Here is a 22,489-nt window from a genome sequence, read left to right as displayed (position 1 = left end):
AAATGTCTGCAGCTGCTTTCTGAGGGTTTTAGACATACAGCAACAACTGGAGGACAAATTACACGGCTTAAAGAGTTGAGACTTGCTGAGAAACCAGGATGATGTATAGATTTGAGGTCTAGTACTGGCAAGATGATCAGGATATCATTTATAGTCCAAAATGAAAAAAATCCAAATGACAAAAGCTTTTTATGGCTTGTGTGCACGTGTGTGCGTTTCAGTTAACAGCTGCTCATTCAACATTCAGAAATATCATTGTTAATGGATAATATTAAAACTACTTTCAAATAATACAGTAGTGTGTGTATAATTAATATCAGGGCAGTGCAAAGAGAGTGGAGGAACAGTTGCAGAATGTGAGTCACAGTAAGTGATGACCTATAGTCTGACTCAGGACGGTGCTGCCGCCTAGTGGTGAAATGACGTATTGTCTATTTAAAGAAAAGGAAAAGCTGCACACTTGCTCACAGGCTACACATTTTAATTTTATTATTGGGATATAAACATATTGCTCAAAATAAATGAAAACTCAAAATATAATTCTCTTTTTGGTTAAACAGAACAAAATCTATGACCATATATTCTTTGCAACTCATGACTTTTTTAAAATATTTTTATATTTACAGGTCACAAGGGCTACATCTCAGTAACTATAAAGTTTTAAGTCCATAGTCTAATTCTATAAATACAGTGATTTTGCTAGAGAAACAATATGTCTCTTATCTTTTAATTCAATATTTTATCTAATAATTGTTTGTTTTACTATTTAATTTTGAGAGAAAAACATTTACATAGCATATATTGCACTTCAAATACAGATAAGTTGCACAACATGTTTTTTTTTTTTTTTACATTAGAAAGTATTTCATATTTACAAACAGGCATCAGTCCCAGACCATAAAACATTAATTATTACGTTAAAATATTATAATTTACATAGACAACGGTGTATTAAACATACACCAGAAATGGAGTTGGAGTACAAAAATATGAATTTTATGAAATTAGTAAGAGTCAGTCTGTTATGAAGAGGATGTTTGTTATTTCCAGCGGTTGATCCTGCGTAATTGTATGTATGCGAATGTCATACACACCAATATAATGCCCAGAAGAGCCACCAGGTTCTGCCAGAAGCCCCACACACTGTAGTCGATCCCCTGAGATTTCAGATACATCTCTCCTGTCAGTCTGACCATGAGAAAGAGAGCAAACAGAAGATGTAAATATCTAGGTTTGGTTGTGACTATAAAAAGCTTCGATTTCAATTGCTCAATTAAAATGTGAACAATGACTCAAAGAATAACATTTATGCCAATATTGTGTTGTGATGTACACTTCAAAAGTTTGTGGTTGCTAAGTGTGGTGGGACAAGCAGCGGGGCGAGGGACCGCGAGAGCGGGCCGGTGATGAGTGTTAATGAGTGCCAACTGCATGACACACCGGTCTCGTCTCGCGGCCATGTGACGGGAGCATAAAAGGAGGAGCAAGGGCTGCGGAAGACGGGAGAGGACCAGGCCTGGAGTTTATGTTGAGTTGTGTTTTACTTGTTATTATGTGTTTGTGGGCAGTCGTACGTGAGGGGCTGCCCACGTTTTATTTTGTGGGTATTTGCGGGCAGTCGTTCGTGAGGGGCTGCCCGGGGTTTTACTTTTGTTTTGTTTATTTATTTGTATATTAAAGTTGTGAAACGTTCGCCGGTTTCCGCCTCCTTCCTTCCCATCTACAAACTGCGTTACACTAAGATTTTTTAGTGTGTTTATGTATCCTATACTCTCCAAGATCGCATAATTGATCAAAAATACAGTAAACAACAGTACAATTATTCAAATAAATGGTTTCTATTTGAATATACACTGTAAAAAAAAGAGGCAAATTTTGAACTTTTGCAGTACAATCGAATTAAATGTTTAAGTTATTTCAACTTAAATTATGTTAAAATGACTTTAAAAAATGAGTTTATTATCAGTGATGAAAACAATAGTTGAAAACTGCTTAATATTTTTTGTGAAAACCACAAGACATTTTCAAGATTCATTAATAGAATAAAAGTATAATAAAAGTTTAAAAGAACAGTTTAAAAAAACAGATTTGTTTTGTAATACTATAAAAGTTATTACTGTCACTTTTGAGTTAATTAATGAATCCATGCTGAATAAAAGTATTTATTTCTTTAAAACAAATCTCACTGACCCCACACTTTTGAACCGTAGTGTGCGAGTCTGTCATGATCTGCAAGAGCTCATCTAACTTCTTAGTTATACAACACTGTGAACTTTCAGTGAACTGTCATTACACTTTTATCGTTATACAGTATAAATAACTTACGTAGCGTTGCCACTGTAGAAGACCTGCCCTTTCATTTCATTTATAGTCACAGCCTACGAAAGGACAACACATAATTACAGTATAATCAGCACTGCTTATACAATCGGATCATGTGTGACAATGCATTTAAAAAGCATGTGCTGCACTCCTTTAATGTGCTATGTCTTGCAAAACACTTTTTGCATTCAAAAATGAATGTATTTACTCCTCCTCCTTACATCAAGTCCATATTTGAAGATACTGGCCCACTTGAGCCAGGACAACCAATTGAGCATGGAGTTGAGATTTACTAGGAACCCTCCAAATACCTGCAACAAAGAGAGAGAAAAAAAGATGGAATAAGAAAGAATGACAAAGAACAAGAATATATGTGTATGTTGGAAATCTGACCATCATGAAGACAAAAGGCAAGGCTATGAGGATGTTGGCCATGGCGAACGAGCTCACGCTGGCACTGATCAGGAAGGCCAAGCTGACTCCCGCCAGACTGACCAGAGACATGGTCAACGCAAAGCACAAGAAGGACGTGAATGCTGGATTCAGCCCTGTTGACAAATATATAAGTACATTTACTGTGCATATTTAAGTTTCGTTTAGTACACAATACATGCTACTGATAGTTTTAATGATGTGCCAGATGTTCAGCACACCAGATGCTTACCCATCATATAGTAAGAAATGCTGGAGAAGATGAAAATCGGTACAATGCGATTTGGTAACAGATCAACAAACACCTTGGACAGGAAATACACAGATGTACGGTAATATCCCCCAGAGTTCTCATGCCTAAACAACACACATATAAAATACAATTATATTTTTTGTAAAGGAAAATCAAAGGGATCAGGACATGGATTTTTTGGCTGTCAGATCCAATACAGTTAGGTGCTTTTGCAAACTCTCCATTAAAGAGAGTGTGTCGTTTACAAATCAAAACGCTCCGAACAAACATATAATACTCTGACACAGTCCGGGATGCCATTAAAATACACCATCCACTTGTTTCTGACACGGGGATCCTTCTGAAGTCTGTACAGAGATGCAAACTGGATATGTCAAAGCGAGTGTTCTTTCACTCTTCCATTTGTCCTGATGTAGACAGACTCAAGTGTGTGGATCAGCATCAGTCATTATAATGAGCTCCATGGGCGTCACTAGGGCCTTTTTAGGGGGGCTTCAGCCACCCTAAACTTATGCCTCAGCCCCCCCCTAAAAATATGTGATTAACCTTTGAAACATATGAAACTGGCGGGAGGCTTCAGCTTCGTCCCGTCTTTTAGTCTGTGTGTTCTTCAATCCGCAGCGTCGCTGAGCAGCGCGCACGTCAGAAGCAGAGGTGTGTGCATAAATCTGAGCCTCATTGGTCTGTCACCGCTCGTCAATGTCAAAATATTTGATAAAACCAATCAAATCAGAGAAGGCGGGCTTTATGTTCAGACAGAAACTGCTGAGGCTGAGCGCAAATTTTAGCAGCGCAACTCAATGTCAAGTAAGATAAATGTAAGCAGCTAGACTAAACATTCATATTTGACAGTCAGAAATGTTAAACAAAAGACAAAATTATTCAGGCAAATGAATAAAATTTTGTCTCATTTTGCAATTTTTAACTGAAAATATGCCTATGTGATTCATAATGTAGGCCTAATTAATGAACAAGAAATATTAACTAAGCCATTTCCATCAGATGAGGCATAAGATTAATAATGAATGTATGTATTGTAAATTAATATTTGTAAACTTCAGTAAATAATTTAAAAAAAACTTTTTTCAGCCTGTATTGGGCAAAAGATTAGTAATTAATGTGTTTATATTGTGAATCAATTTAATAAACTTAAAACTTCAATAAACAGTAAATTATCGTGTCTAAGAAAATTATTCATGAAACATATAAATTCAGTATGTTAATATTTAAACCAAATGTTTACTTTATTCACTGACAAAAATGGAAAAAACTATATCCGTCAAAGCTCAGCGTTATGAGGGGAAGAGACAGGGCAAGATAAAAACTGAGAAAAAGAGAAATGCGGAGATAAAGGCAATCTAATGCCCACTGACATGGTTGTCAAGCTATTGTTATCTAATTTTTTGGCCTTCAGAACCTCTTAAAATGCACATATATAGATCATAGAAATCAAAATCTTCTCGGGGGACCATGCACCCGAACCCCCCTAACATTTGGGATCTCGGTGATTATAAACCTGTCTACATTATTGGGTACGATTAATGTACATTATGGCCATGCAGTAAGGTGGTAATATTTGCTTTATAAGTAATAATAAACAGCCAATATCCTATGGGTATGCACGTTTGTAAGCTAGTAGTTAATAGCGCAATTTGGACCCTAAACTAAAGTGTTGCCGTTTTTTCCATAGGCCTACCCTCACTGGGGGCTAAGCCCCCCTAAAATGAAAATCCTAGAAACGCCCTGAATGGGTTTGATGCGACAAACGCCCTATTTGTTTTTTGATGCGACGCGACACTCACATCCAATTTAGGCAAATTAATGCCAGGGGGTGTGGCGTATAGTGTGATGACGTATAATTATACCAGGGGAGACGCACTCTGGTCCCTGCAGAGTTTTGCTTCAACTCTAATCAAAAACACCTGAGCAATCTAATCAAGGTCTGAAGTGTTACTAGAAAGCTGCAGGTTGGTGACTTTTATCAGGGTTGGAGCTCGACTCTGCAGGACTGAGGATTTCCAGGACTGGAGTTTGCCACCCCTGAACAATACATAAGCTGTGTCTCATTTGGGAATGCTGTGTCCTCCGGAGGTCGCATTCGAAGGCTGCATGCATCATGCCGTCTAATTTCAAAAAAGTGAGTAGGACACTCCACATGCGACCTTTTGAATGCGCCCTTCTTTTACAGGAATTCGGAGTGTGCATGAGATCCTTCGCTGCTACAGATAACCCACAAATCTTTGTGTCACTGTTAGCAATTGTCTTGTTTTATTTTTTATATTATTTGAAAAAATGGCACCACTGCCAGGTATACATGCAATCGTAGATGTGGTGTTTTAAATATTTGTAAGTAGTTTAAGCTTGTTTTTGTTTTTTTAAGATGTATTACCTCAAACAGATAGTTGTGCTAAACAGGAGTGTTTAGTGCTTTTTAAACGTTTAGAACAGTACATTGCTGTCAAGGCAAGAGGCATTTTACAAGTTATATATAATTTTCATTTATATAACTGGCGTGAGACTGCAACGAGGCTGAACGTGTTGGCATAGCAATGTGATACTTCCTGCCTGTGTGTCCTATAAAGGACATCTCGTTGAATTCTGATTGAGGACACTCCATATACTGCATCCTTCACAGGATGTGTCCTCCGGAGGACACAGCCCCCGAAATGAAATGAAATGAAATGAGAGACAGATATAGATGTCTAGCTCTGGCGGCAGTTATATGTAGTTGCCCATGTCATCTGACATCACATATCCTGCAATATCAAAAGAAGGTGTTTTTGAAGCTTGATTAAATAAATGATTTGTTTATAATAAGGAGGACGTTTTAAGCTATGGAACTTGCAGGATGTTTTAATGGTATAAAGTCCTTTTATCGAAATATCAAGGCAAATTTGATTTCTCATGTCATTACCCCTTCAATGAAAGGAAATTCCATTAAATACATACAGAATCTGAACAGATAAATTGCAGTGTTGTTAACCAAACTAATACAAAACTATTAAACTGTTAAAATAATTTCCATTAATTGAAATAAATCTGAAATCAAATAAAATATAAATATTAGATGAAAAACATAAACTTAAAAAAATCTAATAAAAATTAGAAACGTTGTCTTGGCAACTAACTAATATTTTTATTAAAAATATATAATAAAATAATAAAATTTAACTAAACTAAAAATGACAAAATTTAAAAAACAAAGCATCACATAATAAAAGGACTAAAACTTGAATCAAAATTAAAGTGAAAACTGATTATATATATATATATATATATATATATATATATATATATATATATAATCTAAAAGCTATTTAGAAATATTAATAAATACTATATTATATACATAAAACTAAAATAACAGTTAAATTAAACATTTACAATTATAAGCACACTTGATTTGAACTTATAATGTCATACTTACACAAAGATTGCTCTTTCATTAATGAAGAGTTCAACTGCTGATAGATTGCCAAACACCATGTTGATGATGAGAAAGAAGAAAGCTCCAATCCTGCACAGATAAACAGAGAGAAATTAAACTGTAATGATGGCAGGATGGATGGATATTTGGTTTGTTGGATGGATGTGTGTGTGTGTTTAGATGAATGGTTGGTTGGTTGGATGTATAGATGGATGGATGGATGGTTGGATGTAGGTATATATGTACAGTATGGATGGTTGGTTGGGTTGATGGATGGATGGTTGGTTGGTTGGGTGGGTGGGTGGGTGGGTGGGTGGATGGTTGGTTGGGTTGATGGATGGATGGTTGGTTGGATTGATGGATGGATGGATGGATGGATGGATGGATGGATGTTTGGGTGGGTGGATGGGTGGGTGGATGGATGGTGGGTTGGGTTGATGGATGGATGGATGTTTGGTTGGGTGGGTGGGTGGATGGGTGGGTGGATGGATGGTGGGTTGGGTTGATGGATGGATGGATGGATGGATGGATGGATGGATGGATGGATGTTTGGTTGGGTGGGTGGGTGGATGGGTGGGTGGATGGATGGTGGGTTGGGTTGATGGATGGATGATGGGTTGGGTGGATGGATGGATGGATGGATGGATGGATGGATGTTTGGTTGGGTGGGTGGGTGGGTGGATGGATGGTTGGTTGGGTTGATGGATGGATGGATGGATAGATGGATGTTTGGTTGGATGGATTGTTGGGTTTGGGTGGATGGTTGGTTGGTTGGATGGATGGATGGATGTAAGGATAGATGGATGGTTGAATGGATGGATGGATTGGTGGGTGGATGGATGGATGGATGGATGTTTGGTTGGGTGGATGTTTGGGTGGATGGTTGGTTGAATGGATGGATGGATGGATGGATGGATGGATGGATGGATGGATAGATGGTTGGGAGGATGGATGGTTGGATGTGAAAGTACCTGTTCTGAAGGGCTTCAGGGAGAGTTAAAGGCATCTGGTAGTAGATGAGTCCAATCAGTAGAGCACAGATGATGTTAAGTGCCAGCTGAGCATATGAGGTCTGAGGATTCCTGACAACGTTCAGCATTGTCCTCCAACATACCACCTTCAGCTATATTACAAACACACATATTTAACCACTTACACTTATTCAGGTAAGCATGGCCATGCACATATATGGAAAAGACACAAAACCATTGTCACATCTGTTGTTTATGTTTTTTTTAAGTTTATATGTCTTCTCTTTTACTTTGAATTTCACATAATCTTAGTTCTTTAGTCTAACTTGCGAACATCATGTTACAACCATCCAAAAGACAAGGTTTATGGCTCAATGTTCATTTCACCCATAACTGACCTGATAACAGCTATGAGCTAAAGTTGAACAGCCAGTCAAGTTAATATACCGGTTAACCATTTACTTCAAAATACACCTACAAGTCAAGACTTTTTTTCTAATTAAACAAACCTGGTAGAAAAATGAGGTGACATAGGACAGTGCCTTTCTCTTGGCTTCAGAAGAGGGATCCGATGGTCCAGTGATACATTTCAACTCTTCTTTGACAGAAGCACAGTACTGAGACTCCCTGTAAAGCTCAGCCAATGGCTTCTCTAAAGAAGAGAGAGAAACTTTCAATCCACTCAACTTGATTGAACAATACCACAAAACATATAAGTTGTATATGTCGATCCCTCAGTTTCATAATTATAAAGGTGTTCATATTTGCATGTCTGTGCATGTGTATTACCTGTTGGCATTGAAGGAGAAGTCTCCCCATTTGTTATGTCCAGAAAGAAATCAGCAGGGTTGTTGAAAGCCTCACACTCATAACCTAATCAACAGGGGAGAAAATAGTTATGATGTAATTAATAAAATGTGAAAATATGAATGGCAAATACTCTTAACACTATTTTACAGTGTCCATGTTACACATTACATGTAGTGAGTATAGTAATAACTATAAATTATACACAATTACATGGAACTAACCTTAAAACAAACTCTAATCCTAACCCTGTTTCAATTATTATTTAGCAATTAAATGCATAATTACACTGTATACAAGGACACCTTACGTGCAACCTTAATGTTCTATCATAGCAAAGGCATTGTAGAAAAAATATTAAAAGCCACTAATTAAATTCTACTATTAATGCACAAGCAAAAGGCTAGTAGAGCATTAATTATTATTATTATTATTATTATTATATTGCAAGATAAATTGTCCAATTAGTTTTGATTTTATTAAACTCTAGCACCTTTTGTGTTTTTTATTATTGCATGCTTCTTTATTTCATGTTTAATTTAAGCTATTTCAAATATTTTACATTGTAGCAAATAATAGAACATTTCTTTTGTTGTTGATCATATAAACACAAACATATAAGGAAATAACAGATATTAATACAGTATTTGATAGCATACATGGTAGTGATTACTGTATGGTACTTCAAGGATCCTCAGTATTACCATCTAGCTAGTTTTCGAAATACGGGATGAGCTAGATGAGATCAGACTGATATACAATTTTAATTTAATTCATATTAATGTGACCAGCATATCAAATATAGATATTTTACCCAGACTCTGGAAGTAGCCCATGGCTTTGCCGGCAGGGCCAGCATAAACAGTTTCTCCTTTATGGAGAAGTGTCAGGTGATCAAAGAGCTTGAAGATTGAGTAACGTGGCTGGTGGATCGAGAAAATGATAGTTCTACCACCCCGAGACAACCTGAATGACCAGAAGAGAGACAGCGGGGAGTTGAAGAGATAAAATAAAATGACTTGAACATAAAGATTTCGAGATCATCTGTTTAAGCAGAGGTTGAGTAGGAAGTACATAATAAGCCTACTGATGGAGCGTTATCATATAAGGCACAAGTCCGCACCTGTGCAAGAGAGAAATGATGCTGTTAGCTGTATTGGAGTCGAGGCCTGTGGTCGGCTCATCCAGGAACAGAAGATTAGGAGATGTAATGAGCTCCATACCAATGCTACAGCGCTTTCTTTCTCCTCCTGATACACCTCTTATAAACTCTGTACCAATCTGGAAGAAAGATATTTTAAAATGAAAACCACTTGAAGCAAGAACCTGAACTGACCTGATAAAAAAGATCTTTGTATATGGGTAAGCTTACACGACAACAATAAACTAAAAACGGATATTTTAAGGATCTTTGTATTTATTTTGTAGTTAGAGATATGGATTTGATTTCAATACCCCTGTGTATATAGTTATTCATCTTTGTATTATTTAATTGTTTATTTTATGTATTTATTTGTATTATAAATACTATTTGTATTTTATATTTTTTACTTGCTGTTAATTATTAATTTGCATTATTGGTACTTTGTATTTAAATCTTATGTGATTCTTTATTACATAAAGCATAAAAAGCAATAAAACTTATTGTCTAGTAAATGAACAGCCCAAACCTTTCAAGTATATTATCATCTTTTTAGCAAGACTTGTTCCCCTTTGCAACCTCAGGACAGTTACATTTTTGAGTGTATATTCCACAAAACCTAAATCTAAATGAATAGATCTGGACATAAAAAGCTTCAGTCTTAGCATTTGTGACTAACCTTGGTATCTGCACAGTCCTCCAATCCAAGCTCCTGAATGATGCTCTCCACTTTTTTTTCCTTATCAGCAGTTGAATACTGTTTCCTTGGCAACCGCAGATTTCCAGAGAATAAAAGATTCTCCCGCACAGTCAGAGTTCCCATCAGGATATCATCCTACATGGTGAGAGATAGACCAATAGACATATAGCAAAGAAAATGCTGAAAATTAAACCAGTTAAATGAACGAAAAATATTCCAGAAAAGGAGACAAAATAATCATATCAGACAATAATCTTTCCAGCATTAACATTCACATGTCACACAACAGAACAGGGGCTAGTTGCATAAACTTAGTCACTATGTTAAGACTGTGTCTCAAGCACTAATTTGTCAAACTAGTAATTAGTCAAAATGTAATCGGTCTTACTTTTCTAATTCAAATTGAACCGATCTACCATTTTATGTAACTGATTTTAAAAAGTTAGGACCAGTCTTAAAGAAAAAAATTAGATGACTTACTTTTAAGACTAGTCTAAGTGGTTTATGCAACCGGCCCCAGAATACATACTAACAAACTAACATCTGCAAAATTCTGCATTCTCACCTGTACAACATAGGCAGACATGAGACGCAGGTCAGAGGTCACAACCTTGTTGTCAATCAGAACTTCACCTGAACGCAAACCACGAGGATCCTTCCTGCCAGCGATCACGTCTAACAACCTTAACACAAAAAAATAAAGGTTAGAAATTGTGCGTAGATGCCAGCTTTTCAGCTGTAAATAATCTATAGTCTGATGATTCTGTGAGCATCTTACGATGTTTTGCCGCTTCCTGTTGCTCCCATGATTGCATTCAGTCCTGTTTTCATGATTCCACTAGACCAGGAAATAGCAAAATGGTCTTTTATGTTTATATTTTACTGTAAATATGTTTATCAAATATTTTTATCAACATAGACCAATCTATGTTTATAGTATTTTTAACCTAAAAATATGCTTCATGTGGCAACATCTATATTAAATCAAAAATATTTTTAATATGCTTGAATTATTAGATTTCACAGATGAAAGTAATTTGTAAAACAGGTAGACAGAACAGAAAGAAATGGTAGATATAGATCCTCAAGTTACAACTATTTGCTTTATACTTTCAAAAGTTCAAAAAGTTGAAAGAAATGAATACTCTGATTCAGCAAGTATGCCTTAAATTGCTCAAAATAAACAGCAAAACATGTATCATGTTTAAAGATTTATATTTTAAATAAATGCTATTCATTTGAACTTTATATCATCAATAAAAAATGTATCACAAAAATATTAAGCAGCACAACTGTTTTCAACACTGATAATAACAAATGTTTCTTGAGCAGCCATTCAGAATATTAGAATGATTTCTGATGGATCATGTGACACTTAAGACTGGAGTAATACTGCTCAAAATTCAGCTTCCAACTCACAAGAGTAAATTACATTATAAAATCTGTTAAAATAGAAAAAAAATATTTGTGTTTAGTATTGTACAGTTTTTACTGTATTTTTGATTAAATAAATTCCACCTTTGGGCTTGATTGAATATTTTTTTAACAGTGTATACTTTATCATACTTAATATTGTTTTTGACTTTACAAATTCACTTTTTAATTTAGCAGTTAATTTATATGTTTGTGGGTGATGCACATTTTTGGTAATCTGATTTCATTATGTGACAAAAGACCAATCTATGTTTATAGTATTGACAATATATTATCATTAAAATTTGTCATTTGTATATCAAGTACTATAAAGTATTATTTAACTGGTTATATTTATTGTGTTCTAACATAAAACTATGGAGGTATGCAACTTTGGAAGCTTGTTTTCACCACAGAATTGTGATAACAAACTTGCATTTGCGAGAAAAGATCAGAACTGAGATAAAAAGTCGCAATTATCTTTTAAATAGTTTTATTCTGTGGCGGAAACAAGCTCAAGCAGCTGATTGCTACATATAAAACACACAAAAAATATTTTGCAGATATAAAAACATTGAAACACAGAAAGACACGGATATGCACATGCATATCAAATAGCTCTGGAATGCACAGCTTAAAGATAACTGTTATCTATATCGAAATGATCTGCAATCTATATTCGACTGCACAGCGGTATGTTTTGCTGCGTAACAGGTCTATGCGATTGCAAGATGTAAATCTTATGAAGCATGTAAACGTCTAGTGAATAAGACAATCTGATCTAATTACTTCTACAGCACACCAACATTTAGACACACTCACCTGACATTTTTTAGGATGTCTCTCTCAGGTCCTCTCCTGCGACACAGTCCACGGCTTTCTCTAATGCAGTAGTGAATATTCTGGTATGTCAGAGTTGGGCCTGGCACTTTTACAGACACCTTGGTGCCATCGCTCTCCCAAGCAGGCAACATTTTTATCTCACACACTTCCATGGAGCTGGAAAACCAGAGGCAGAGAAGAGGAGAGAAAAAGTGACAGCTTCCAGGTGGAATGAGCATTCAAATGTCTACTGACGCCCCACCCTGTTTTAGGACCTTCCTCCTGACATTAATTACCCATACAACCAGGGGTCACAGCACATCTCCTGTCAAAGTCCTTGCACGCCCAGTTTCTATGTAACATCTCCTGCTATGTAACACCTGCACTTAGGAAACAACACGTAAGTTGATAAGGCTCCAACTTTGCACATATGAAGATGAATTATGATGTGCCAAGTTACTGGATGTGACATATCATATATTATTCAACTGCTCCTGCACACACAAGCATGTTAAATCACTAAGAAGATGACTTTCTCCTAATATATATATATATATAATTTTTCTTAAATATATACATGCATGTGTGTATATTTATAAATATAATAATTATACATGTACAAATATATTATCTAAACACAAAATACCGTAAAAATATTTTTTTCTCCACTGATCTATATCCTCCTGGGACCCAGAAAAAAAAAGTTTTTTGAATTTTGTATTTTTTCATGTCATTAGATTGTTTAGAGCATAAGAAACAAATGGACAGATTATTTTTTTGTAAAATTATATTATATTCATATTTTATGATATGTCCTCTGTAGTTGACACCAGGACTCAGTTGTTAAAAATTTTGAATGAAATGAAACTGCATGTATAGGCAAAAACAATGGGATTTATTTTTAATTCACGAATACATTTTTAAGTTTCAGGATTTTTTTTAAACAAACTTTTTTTAAAGATGATTCTGAGCTATGTTATAAAAGATATAACTGAATGCTTTGATATACCATCTTACTTTATGCAATATGTGGGTAAAATGGCCATACTTGGATTTTCCCATTTAATACAATGTATCGGTATATTGCATCTAATTTGCATATTATTGTGTTCTTGGTGCAACATGTAATGAAAAAAAGAAGTGTAATAAGGGGAGTAATAATTGGCAACATTTTCATAATAATATGTAATATTTCATAGGAATATTGATATGTAATTTATTTTTCTATTTACTTGTTGTGTCTTCAAAATGCCTTATAAACTTGATTTAAGTCCCGGTGTCCTCTACAGTGGACATTTATGAAATCAATGCCCTGTTTTGTAACAAAGAGTCATATTTAGATTAGAAACCCCATAGCATTTTCCTGAGATGTTGATTTATAACAAACAATTAGAAAATTAATCAGATTTAAATTATAATTACAAAATATGATCATATTTCCATAAGAGTGCTAAACATTTATGTCAGCCATTTTTAAAGACCAAGAAGTTGTTGTTGTCCTGGTGACACCTCCAAACATTTGGTATCTTTGCAAAGCCCTGAATGTGCTCTATAAAGGACATCCTGACTCTAAACTGTGACGTGTGTGATGTCACAGAAACTCACTAAAATATAATGTCCACTACAGTGGACAAAAGTCTATTACTGGGTCCCAGGAGGATATAAATGTCCAGCGTGATTTTCTCCAATTTAGTTTCCTACCTGTGAAGTTTTGCACGAAAGATGCATTCTTGTTATTGTATAATGACGCCCTCTGTAGGCCAAAGAAGGTAATGACAACAGGCTGTATAACCAAAAACCCCACTCTTTGTTTAACAGTCGCCTACTTGTAATGAACAGAAGAGAAACAGAAAAACACTTTGGAAAGCATGAATAGCGAATCATTATGGCCTTGCGCAATCTTGCGTTCCTACTCGGTGTACTTGAGTTTAGGCTCAAGTGTTTGGTGTGGCAGTTCACATAAACAGGGGCGGTCTCTTCTTTCATTGTCGCTCCGTGACAGATGAGAGACAGTTGACGCATCTAATAAACAGTCGAGCCGTTGACGCCAAGCCACGCCCTGCGCTGGCCCTGCGTGGTCTGTAGCCAATGAGCGTCGAGCAGGCGGGGTTTGAGTCTCGGCAACGTTAAGTTGTTTTCATCGACTGTGTGGCGGAGAAGTGCAAGCACCGTTCGCTATGCAGACGTAAAATAACAGCTGTCGATGAGGCCGCCGCCGACGACAAACGACTACGTCCGGGTTTAATCACCACGGAGAGTTGTTTGAGCAAACGTTAGAGCATTACAGCAGCGGTTTAAGTGTTTTTTTGTGGCCATGGAGGAGAAGAAGGAGGAGGGGGAAGCGGAGATCCAGGAACACGGACCTGAGCACTGGTTCTCCAAATGGGAGCGGCAGTGCCTCGCCGAGGCCGAGCAGGAGGAACCGAGCGAGGAGGAGACCGAACAGAGCCAACAAAAACTTTGGCATCTCTTCCAGAACTCAGCCACCGCTGTCGCACAACTGTATAAAGGTGCGAAATATATAATAAAAAGTCACTGAGAGCTAGCCAGCTAACTCTGACACTGGCAAACAAAGGACACTAACTCAAAAGCCTAACGGATAGCCAGCAAATTACATCTAATACGATCTAAATAAGATGTTAAGTGGTTATTTTATAATAGAATACACCCATTAAGCGTTTAAATATTATTAATTTCCCTTTTTGTGGTTGTTTTGAAGGCCGGTGGCGTTTACAGATTAGCATTGATGCTAAGTGGCAGACGAGTAACGTAAACTGACACACAAATCGGTTTCTGTGAGGATAAAATCCCGAAATATCATCGGTTGTCTGTCTTTATTTATTAATAAAACTAGGTATCGTACATTTAAAGAGTTTTTTTTAATATATTTAAATCTTCACCCAGCTGGTTGTCTATCAGCGAAACAAAATGGCGAAGTGCAGGGAGGAGTTCATCTGATGAAAATTAACAATTTGTGATCAAAAACTAATGTGTTATGTACTCAAAACGCCATATATGTAGACGAAAAGCTCTAGGAATACAAATTATACGATGAACGGATGAAAACGTGAAAAAAATTCTTAACAACAAAAGTATGGAAACAAAATGGCGAAGGCAGGATTAGCAGGCTAAGTTCAACGATTCTGTGTTATTGTGTCTGAGGCAGAGCTGTGTTGTTTTTGTTGATAATTGTTATTAAATCGATAAAACTCTACAAAACTGGTTTAAATATAGAGGACGCAATATTTTCATAAAAAGTTCTGATTTGGACTACACGGTACAATAAGAAACTAAAACTACACAACAAAATGGCGTAGAGTCCTCTTGCTACATATCAAATTTAGACGTCGTGTAATTAATGGCTGTGTCTTACAACATGGAGAGCTGCTTATGTAGACAGCACTTATGGTCATCATAGACGCCTTTAAAACATTCCAAGCGCGCTTACGGTGTCCAAAAGTGCTGTTTAAGTAGGCAGCTCACTATCTCATGAGTCATGACACACAGCAAGTGTCAGAGGCTGTGAAGGTACTAAATAAGAAGCTGATGGGGGTTTAGTTGTCTCGGGTGTTTTCTTGTTTTTCTTTTTTTAAACCCAGTGGGTTAATGTGTTTCATATGAACGGGAAATGATGCGTCTCCACTTGCAACGTAAACATTTCCTGTCCTGTGTGTTCACTCCCTCAGATAGAGTATGTCAACAACAGGGGCTTTCCTTGTGGGTCCCCTTTCAAAATGCTGCAACTGCCGTCACTAACTTATACAAAGGTAGGTTGAGTAACCTTTTATTAACTGTTTTGCATTTTACATGGCTATAGCCCAATGTATACTTCAGTTTTTTTATGCATATGCCACAGTATGCGTACGGTTTGTGACATAAATATTGCCATCACCATAGTATGTGCAAACTGTACGCATGTAACCTAATTTTCCTTAACATGCATACTTTGTACACTCAGCTCGCAGTGCACCTTGAATTTTTTTTGTAATAATTAATTTGGTCCAGTGCGGTGTTGCCACCGTGTGGACATTTTTTTTTTTTTTTGTCAAAAAGAATCTGGAGATAGAAAAACGAACTACTGGAGACTGCATCAACAAAGTTGACGAGTGATTGTGTAAAGTCGCATAAAATGGAAACTGTGATAATATTGTAATTGTGTCTTGTGAGGAAAGAAAACGTTGTTTGCTACTGCTCTGTCATGTGAGTGACAGGTTGTCCTGCCCTGGCGCCAGTAAACACGTCATCAGAGATGTTGCTGCAAGAGGGAGGGGAATATATTTTGATTTTAAGGCACAATATGTACGATTTTTGGATTTTAAAGTTTTAAAAACCACTAGAACAATAGTTATATATTTTGGTTGACTTGTGTTCTTGCATTATCCCAAATATTTCAAGAATGTTTAAATATAGAGATATAAGCACTTTTTTTTTACCAGGACACAGACTGTCCAACAATCGTCTGTTAATCACATTATTCATGTATTACCCTCGATTTACAGGGTATTTTTATTTTGTAGAAATCATGGAAACACCAAATACGCTTTGTGGTTTATTTGACAGGTGAACAACTGTTTGGATAGTCATCAACAGAAGTCTAATCATTGTTATATCGCTGAACATAATTAGTCTTGTTGTTTAAATTAGATTTTCTTGATTTACTGTGTGTACTAGGATGTATTGGTACATGTATTCGTACTGAACCGTTTTGATACAGGGCTTCCGGTACCATGCACTTGTGTACTGAATGGTATGAATGCAATCTTTAACAGTTAACATTAGGGTTGTTTTACGCACTGAATAATTTTAAATCCGAGTTTCCACAGGTACATATTAAGTATTCTGTCCATTTTATCTTGACATTCAAATGATAAATGTCTTTTTGATGCACTTTAATGTGACATGACTGATCACTATATTGGTGCATCAGTTCAAATGGCGTGAATGGTTTGAATGCAGCATAAAGAACTGTAAAAGGTGTCCGCTGTTTTGTTTGCAGTATTTGTTACTGATGTCTGTCTATCTCTGCATGGCATGACATACACGGATGATGCGTGAACGGTGGGAATGATTTAAAGAACATTTTATGGTCCTACACCTTCCAGAAGGGAAAAAAATTACAATCATTTTTTTTTTTTTGGAAAACAGACTAAATTTTTTTTGGGGGAAATCACCCACCCTGCCTTTTAAGTAGTTTGTAAATAATTCCTAGAATTTTTTTTTTTTACTGTTGTGCATCTTAAAGGTGTCATGAACTGGCTTTTTTTCTTTTTTAATATTGTTGTCTGAGGTCAACTAATGACGTTTGTGATTTTTACATTAAAAATCATCATAACTAACTAGATAAAGTTTGAAGACAAACTTTAAGGCCCCATTTACACTGCATGGTTCAAGTGACCCAATTCCGATTTTTTTCTTTTTTAGGCTTCACTCATATGTGGTAATAAATCCGATATGATTCGGATGCATGCATTTGCGTCTGCCATGTAAGCGGTCAAATCGGATATTCCCCAGTAAATGCGAGACGTACGTCATTGAAAAAAGGACGGAGGTAAATGACGTCAACTCAGGTGGACACAAACTGCGATCCAGGTTCAAAGTCCGCAGTTTTCATGCGGAATTGGGATACTTTAACACAGTTGCAATTGGATGGGTTTTGTTGTGAAAACCTGGCAACCCTGTCAGTGGCTCTCCTCTTTTTCTCCGCCTTACGAGAGAAATGTTTTGCTGACCTTTAAAGATGTGTAAAACAGTGCAGACAGCAAAACATTGTACAATAATTTTGTCTGCGTCCATCGCATATCACGCTGTTTTACTTCCTTTTACTGGTTAAGAACGTCTTGGGCTGTTTTGCCAGTGTACAGTGTAAATGCAAATATCAGATACGGGTCGCTTTTGAAAAGATGATGTAAGTGGGTTGTCAAAAAAATCGGATATAGTCAACAAATCGGAATTGTGCATCAAGACCTGCAGTGAAAATGCAGCCTAAGTTGGCTTGGGAGAGAGTTGATCAAAAAGTTTGATAAGTTTAAAGTTTGAAATAGTTAAGGCTGGATAGATAGACAGGCAGACACACACACGCACATTTGTTTTTGTGAAACGTGGGGACATTCCATAGTTGTAATGGTTTTTATACTGTACAAACTGTTTTCTAATCCCTTACACTGCCCTTACCAATCTCGCACACACACACTCACTCAGACACACACAGCCCCTAAACCTACCCATCACAGGAAACGTTCTGCATTTTTACTTTTTTTTTTAAAAACGGTATGATTTATAAGCCTTTTAAAAAGTGGGGACATGGATAATGTCCTTATATTTCAACCTCTCCTGTAATACCTGTGTCATACCCATGTCATACACATTTATGTCGTCATATTTCACAAAAACAAACACACTCACCCACTCCGTGATTGACTGACAGATAAATTAGAAGTATTAGAATGGAAAATGAGTGAATTTCAGTTGATTAGAAATTGTTCAGAGAATGGCCGCCAATGGAGCCCCTCCAACTGTCAAAATTTGAATTTTGACATAAAAACACTCGCACTCACACACACAGTTTGATAAGTTTAAAGTTTGAGATGGATATATCATCAGGCCGTTTTAGGACAGCGAAAACAGCGATGTACAGATAAGTAAACTGTGTGAAAAATACTGTTGTTTTTTTTACACGAGAAACATGAATGATGTTATATTGCGCACACTAAACAATTACAGCTTCGAAAACACGCGAAGAACAGGACGTTTAATGATTTTAAGGAGAGATGTGTTGTGTATAGTTTGAGTCACATTATTAGCTGTCAGTAACAAGGAGGTGCTTGTGTGCTCCGTTTACAGGAGATCAGATATTATACACGCATATATGACTATTATGAGAAGTTTTCAAAGCATTTGTGTGTCAGGTCAAGTTTTAGTGCCTGCTTTACATGTTCTGTTTTTATCTATCAAAAGTTCAGTGTACATGTTAACGTTGTGTCCAAGTGTATTTTTTTTTTTTTAAACATCCGATTTTCTTACCTTCTTGGTGAGTTTTTATTATTATTATTTTTATCTTCTCTTGAATCATTTCATGCACCACATATCAAGCGTATAATTCATTTCAGTCTGGTTCCAGCCTGGCGATGGAAAACCTGTCAAATGAAACGAATCTTCATGCCTGCCAGTTTTGGTTGAGGCAGTTTATTTGTTGCTTATTATGGATTGAAAATAATATATTGAAGAACAGTGGCTGCTGTTCCTGAGGAGGAGATGCTGCTGCTTCTCTGGCAGAACAAAAAATGGTGTTATGCAATTGCTTTGGAAGTTGATGATGTAACATCTACATAATTACATTATTAAAAGCTTCTTCTTTTAATCATTTGCCATAATTTACCTGCTGTTCAGTGTCTCCTTAACATAAAATACTTGCTCTCTGCTTGATGCCGAATTAAAAATTCTAACAAGAAAATATAAAAAATGAGCCTTACATCATTGGGCATAAATCACTAGGAGATATTGATGCAGCTGGGCTGATTCCTCACATACATACTACATTTCTGCTCATGCTGATTATTATTTTTTTGCCATGCTCCAGAGAGTGTTGATGCCCATCAGCGGAGTTATGAGCTGGGCATCCAGATCGGTCATCAGAGACGAAACAAAGATGTCCTGGCGTGGGTGAAGAAAAGGAGGCGGACTATTCGGCGTGAGGATCTTATCAGCTTTCTCTGTGGTAAAGCCCCACCGCCACGTAGCTCCAGGGCTCCGCCAAGACTTGCAATGGTGTCACCAAGCCGACCCACGTCCTCAGAGACAAGTTCATCTGTAGAAACAGACCTGCAGCCTTTCAGGGAGGCCATTGCTCTGCATGGTGAGTGTGCCTGACTGACGAAAGTGCCATGTAATTTCTATATAAAAATCTATCTATCTATCTATCTATCTATCTATCTATTTCTATCTATCTATGTCTATTTCTCTATCTGTCTATCTATCTATCTAATCACGCAATTCAAGTTTTTTTTTGTTGCATTGGACAGCACAGAAAAGTCTGATGGCATTCTTTGAAGCGTATAATATAAAGTGCTCCCTTGCTTTGGGCATTTTGAGTTGTACACTTGCACACTATGGCCACTGTTAAAATGTTTTTTTTTTCTTTCTTTTTTTCCCCCTCCACATCCCCTCCCCGAAATAGTACTGCAAAATACAGCAAAATGTCACTGATGAAGGTGACGAATGTTTTTTTTTTTTTTTTTTTTTGTCTTGATGAAAGAATATAATTCAGACATTTATTATTTATATGTTCCTACCTGTGTGTTACAGGTCTGAGCGGAGCCATGGCGAGTATCAGTATGCGTTCTGGCGCCCCAGGTTCACCTACACACCTGAGCGCCAGCTCTGCTCCTAGCCGCCGCAGAAATGGCCTCCACGACGTGGACCTCAACACTTTCATTGCTGAGGAGATGGCGCTCCACCTCGACAACGGAACTCGGAAACGAAGCTCTGCCCAGTGCAATGATGTCATAACAGACTCGCCCACTCACAAACGCAATAGGATGATCTGAGCTCTTAAGAAAAAGAAAACAACAACAGCGAAAAAAATGCCACTCCTCAGTCATCCTTCCATCTTTATTCAGACCAGGAAATAAAAGCAGCCAATAACAGTGCTCACCACAGCCCAGCACATTCTCTGATTGGTCTACAGAGCCCAGTTGAGGTCATTGGTGGGGGACGGTGTTCAGTGCAGAGGCCTAAGTGCCCTTCCATAGGATCCTGTCGACAAACACACGACCCTCATTCACTATATTGCTGTGTGAGTTGATTGTGTGTGTGTATGGTTGTGTTACGGCTGAACTAAGACGTGATCGAACGCAGGAACAAGAACAACATTTTTGTGTGCATGTTCGCAACATAATGAGCAATGTCTGTATGACTGTGTATACAAGTACTTGATGTGTGCGAGTGAACGACTGATGGGTTTTGTGTTAGAGTGTTTGTGTGTGTGTGGTACCTGCCTCTTCCTCCAGCACCTGTCACTGCCCCAGCTTCAAGTTACCACGCTGCGGCTTTGAAAAGCAACAAATGTTTTATTTTAATATTATTGACAATGTTATTCATTATTTTTTGCCTTCTCTTAATTCTGCTCTAGCAGCAGGCACAAGTGCTGTGATAGCCATACATCCGCTGTCATGCACATCTCAATCACTCTTATTCAATAATTTCCCCTCATTCTTCCTGAGCATCCATCCTTTTTTCATTCATCCTCTTTCGTCACTCTTTTCCCCAGCACCTTTGTCTCCAGTGTAACATTATGTAATGTAAATACCTGTAGGTGCTGACATAGACTTGTGGTACATATTGTAAAAAAAAGCTGTGCAGAGACCATTGAATTGTTAATGTACAATAATGATTCTTGCATTAAAGAAATCAAGCTTTTAACTACCTCTTTTTCTGCTACCTTTGTCATCCGAGTCATTGCATATTCACTTGCCAGCACACAAGATTTTAATCCTAAAACTAGATTAGTATGTTAATATATGAAATGGACATTCTGTTGTGTGCAATCAAAAATACAGTCTGTTACTGTTCCTTTGACAATCTGTGAACAACAGCTGTCAATAACAATGCTTTCAAAAATACTTGCTTTGCCCATGTGTTCATCAGCATTTGAACATAATGAATGTGCCTTTATAGTCTGGAAATGCTACAGTTCTACAATGCTAGCAACTACCCCACAAGTAAAAAAAAAAAAAAAAAACTGATTCGACCAACATCATGGAAATATAAAGGGCTGCTAATATGGTTGTGAAGAACTAACAGTATTAAGATCTGAATTGTGTGGAAAGGGGGGATGTCAAAACGTTGACAAATCTCTTGAGAATCAGCTTCTCTCTCTTTTTTTTTTTTTTTTTTTTTTTTTTTGAAGAATGGTTGAAAAGCGTTTGGCAGGAGACAGCAATATGTCAAACGGTGTCAGAAGTGTGATGTGCTATCTTTCCAAGACTATTTTAAAACATGTTTTTCAAATCCTTTTCTAGCTACATGGTTTTTGCGACTGCATTTAATATTACCTAAAAAAACAAGAAGTAGTCATGTAATTTATAAACATTAAAGAAGAAAAAAACTGTTTTGGTGGCCATGGTCTTATATGCCCTCTTCATATGCTATCTAGAAATGTCCTTCAACCTCTGAAGTCGTTTCTCAAAATATTGTCAGTATTACA

General features: G+C 36.8%; 2 protein-coding genes across 4 annotated transcripts; one reads left to right on the top strand and one right to left on the bottom strand.

Annotated features, from left to right (window-relative positions):
- Nucleotides 1–483: 483 nt before the first annotated feature.
- On the bottom strand, nt 484–14,264 carry abcg2b (ATP-binding cassette, sub-family G (WHITE), member 2b). Of its 3 annotated transcripts, XM_067442125.1 has the most exons (17): nt 13,990–14,264; nt 12,585–12,668; nt 12,289–12,465; nt 10,832–10,891; nt 10,619–10,736; nt 10,033–10,188; nt 9,336–9,493; nt 9,027–9,178; nt 8,195–8,278; nt 7,915–8,057; nt 7,406–7,557; nt 6,435–6,524; nt 2,987–3,111; nt 2,716–2,870; nt 2,544–2,633; nt 2,326–2,378; nt 484–1,188 (listed from the first exon to the last, which is right to left on the bottom strand). In XM_067442125.1, exons 2-17 carry the CDS (start codon nt 12,608–12,610, stop codon nt 1,041–1,043), a joined length of 1,887 nt encoding a protein of 628 aa, XP_067298226.1. In that variant the 5' UTR covers nt 12,611–12,668; nt 13,990–14,264; the 3' UTR covers nt 484–1,040. The 3 variants fall into 3 exon arrangements, with proteins under 3 accessions (XP_067298226.1, XP_067298227.1, XP_067298225.1); XM_067442126.1 differs by lacking the exon at nt 12,585–12,668; XM_067442124.1 differs by lacking the exon at nt 13,990–14,264 and having other exon boundaries at nt 12,289–12,759.
- Nucleotides 14,265–14,439: 175 nt separating this feature from the next.
- hapstr1b (HUWE1 associated protein modifying stress responses b) lies at nt 14,440–21,708 on the top strand. The gene is made up of 4 exons (XM_067442127.1): nt 14,440–14,798; nt 15,975–16,055; nt 19,865–20,140; nt 20,590–21,708. The coding sequence occupies exons 1-4, from the start codon at nt 14,603–14,605 to the stop codon at nt 20,829–20,831; spliced, it is 795 nt and encodes a 264-aa protein (XP_067298228.1). The 5' UTR covers nt 14,440–14,602; the 3' UTR covers nt 20,832–21,708.
- Nucleotides 21,709–22,489: the final 781 nt, after the last annotated feature.

The sequence above is a fragment of the Pseudorasbora parva genome, chromosome 4 (genome assembly GCF_024679245.1).
Source record: "Pseudorasbora parva isolate DD20220531a chromosome 4, ASM2467924v1, whole genome shotgun sequence".
Classification (NCBI taxonomy): Eukaryota; Metazoa; Chordata; class Actinopteri; order Cypriniformes; family Gobionidae; genus Pseudorasbora; species Pseudorasbora parva.
This window is presented reverse-complemented; position numbering and strand designations above follow the sequence as displayed.

Excerpts from the sequence above, each read along its gene's own strand:
- abcg2b (XM_067442124.1), bottom strand. The coding sequence starts at position 12,527 with ATGCTCATTCCACCTGGAAGCTGTCACTTTTTCTCTCCTCTTCTCTGC. Across the intron at positions 10,189-10,618 it reads TGTCTGCCTATGTTGTACAG|GATGATATCCTGATGGGAAC; the intron begins GTGAGAATGCAG and ends CTCACCATGTAG. Across the intron at positions 7,558-7,914 it reads TCACCTCATTTTTCTACCAG|CTGAAGGTGGTATGTTGGAG; the intron begins GTTTGTTTAATT and ends TTTGTAATATAG.
- hapstr1b (XM_067442127.1), top strand. The coding sequence starts at position 14,603 with ATGGAGGAGAAGAAGGAGGAGGGGGAAGCGGAGATCCAGGAACACGGA. Across the intron at positions 14,799-15,974 it reads TGTCGCACAACTGTATAAAG|ATAGAGTATGTCAACAACAG; the intron begins GTGCGAAATATA and ends TCACTCCCTCAG. Across the intron at positions 16,056-19,864 it reads CGTCACTAACTTATACAAAG|AGAGTGTTGATGCCCATCAG; the intron begins GTAGGTTGAGTA and ends GCCATGCTCCAG.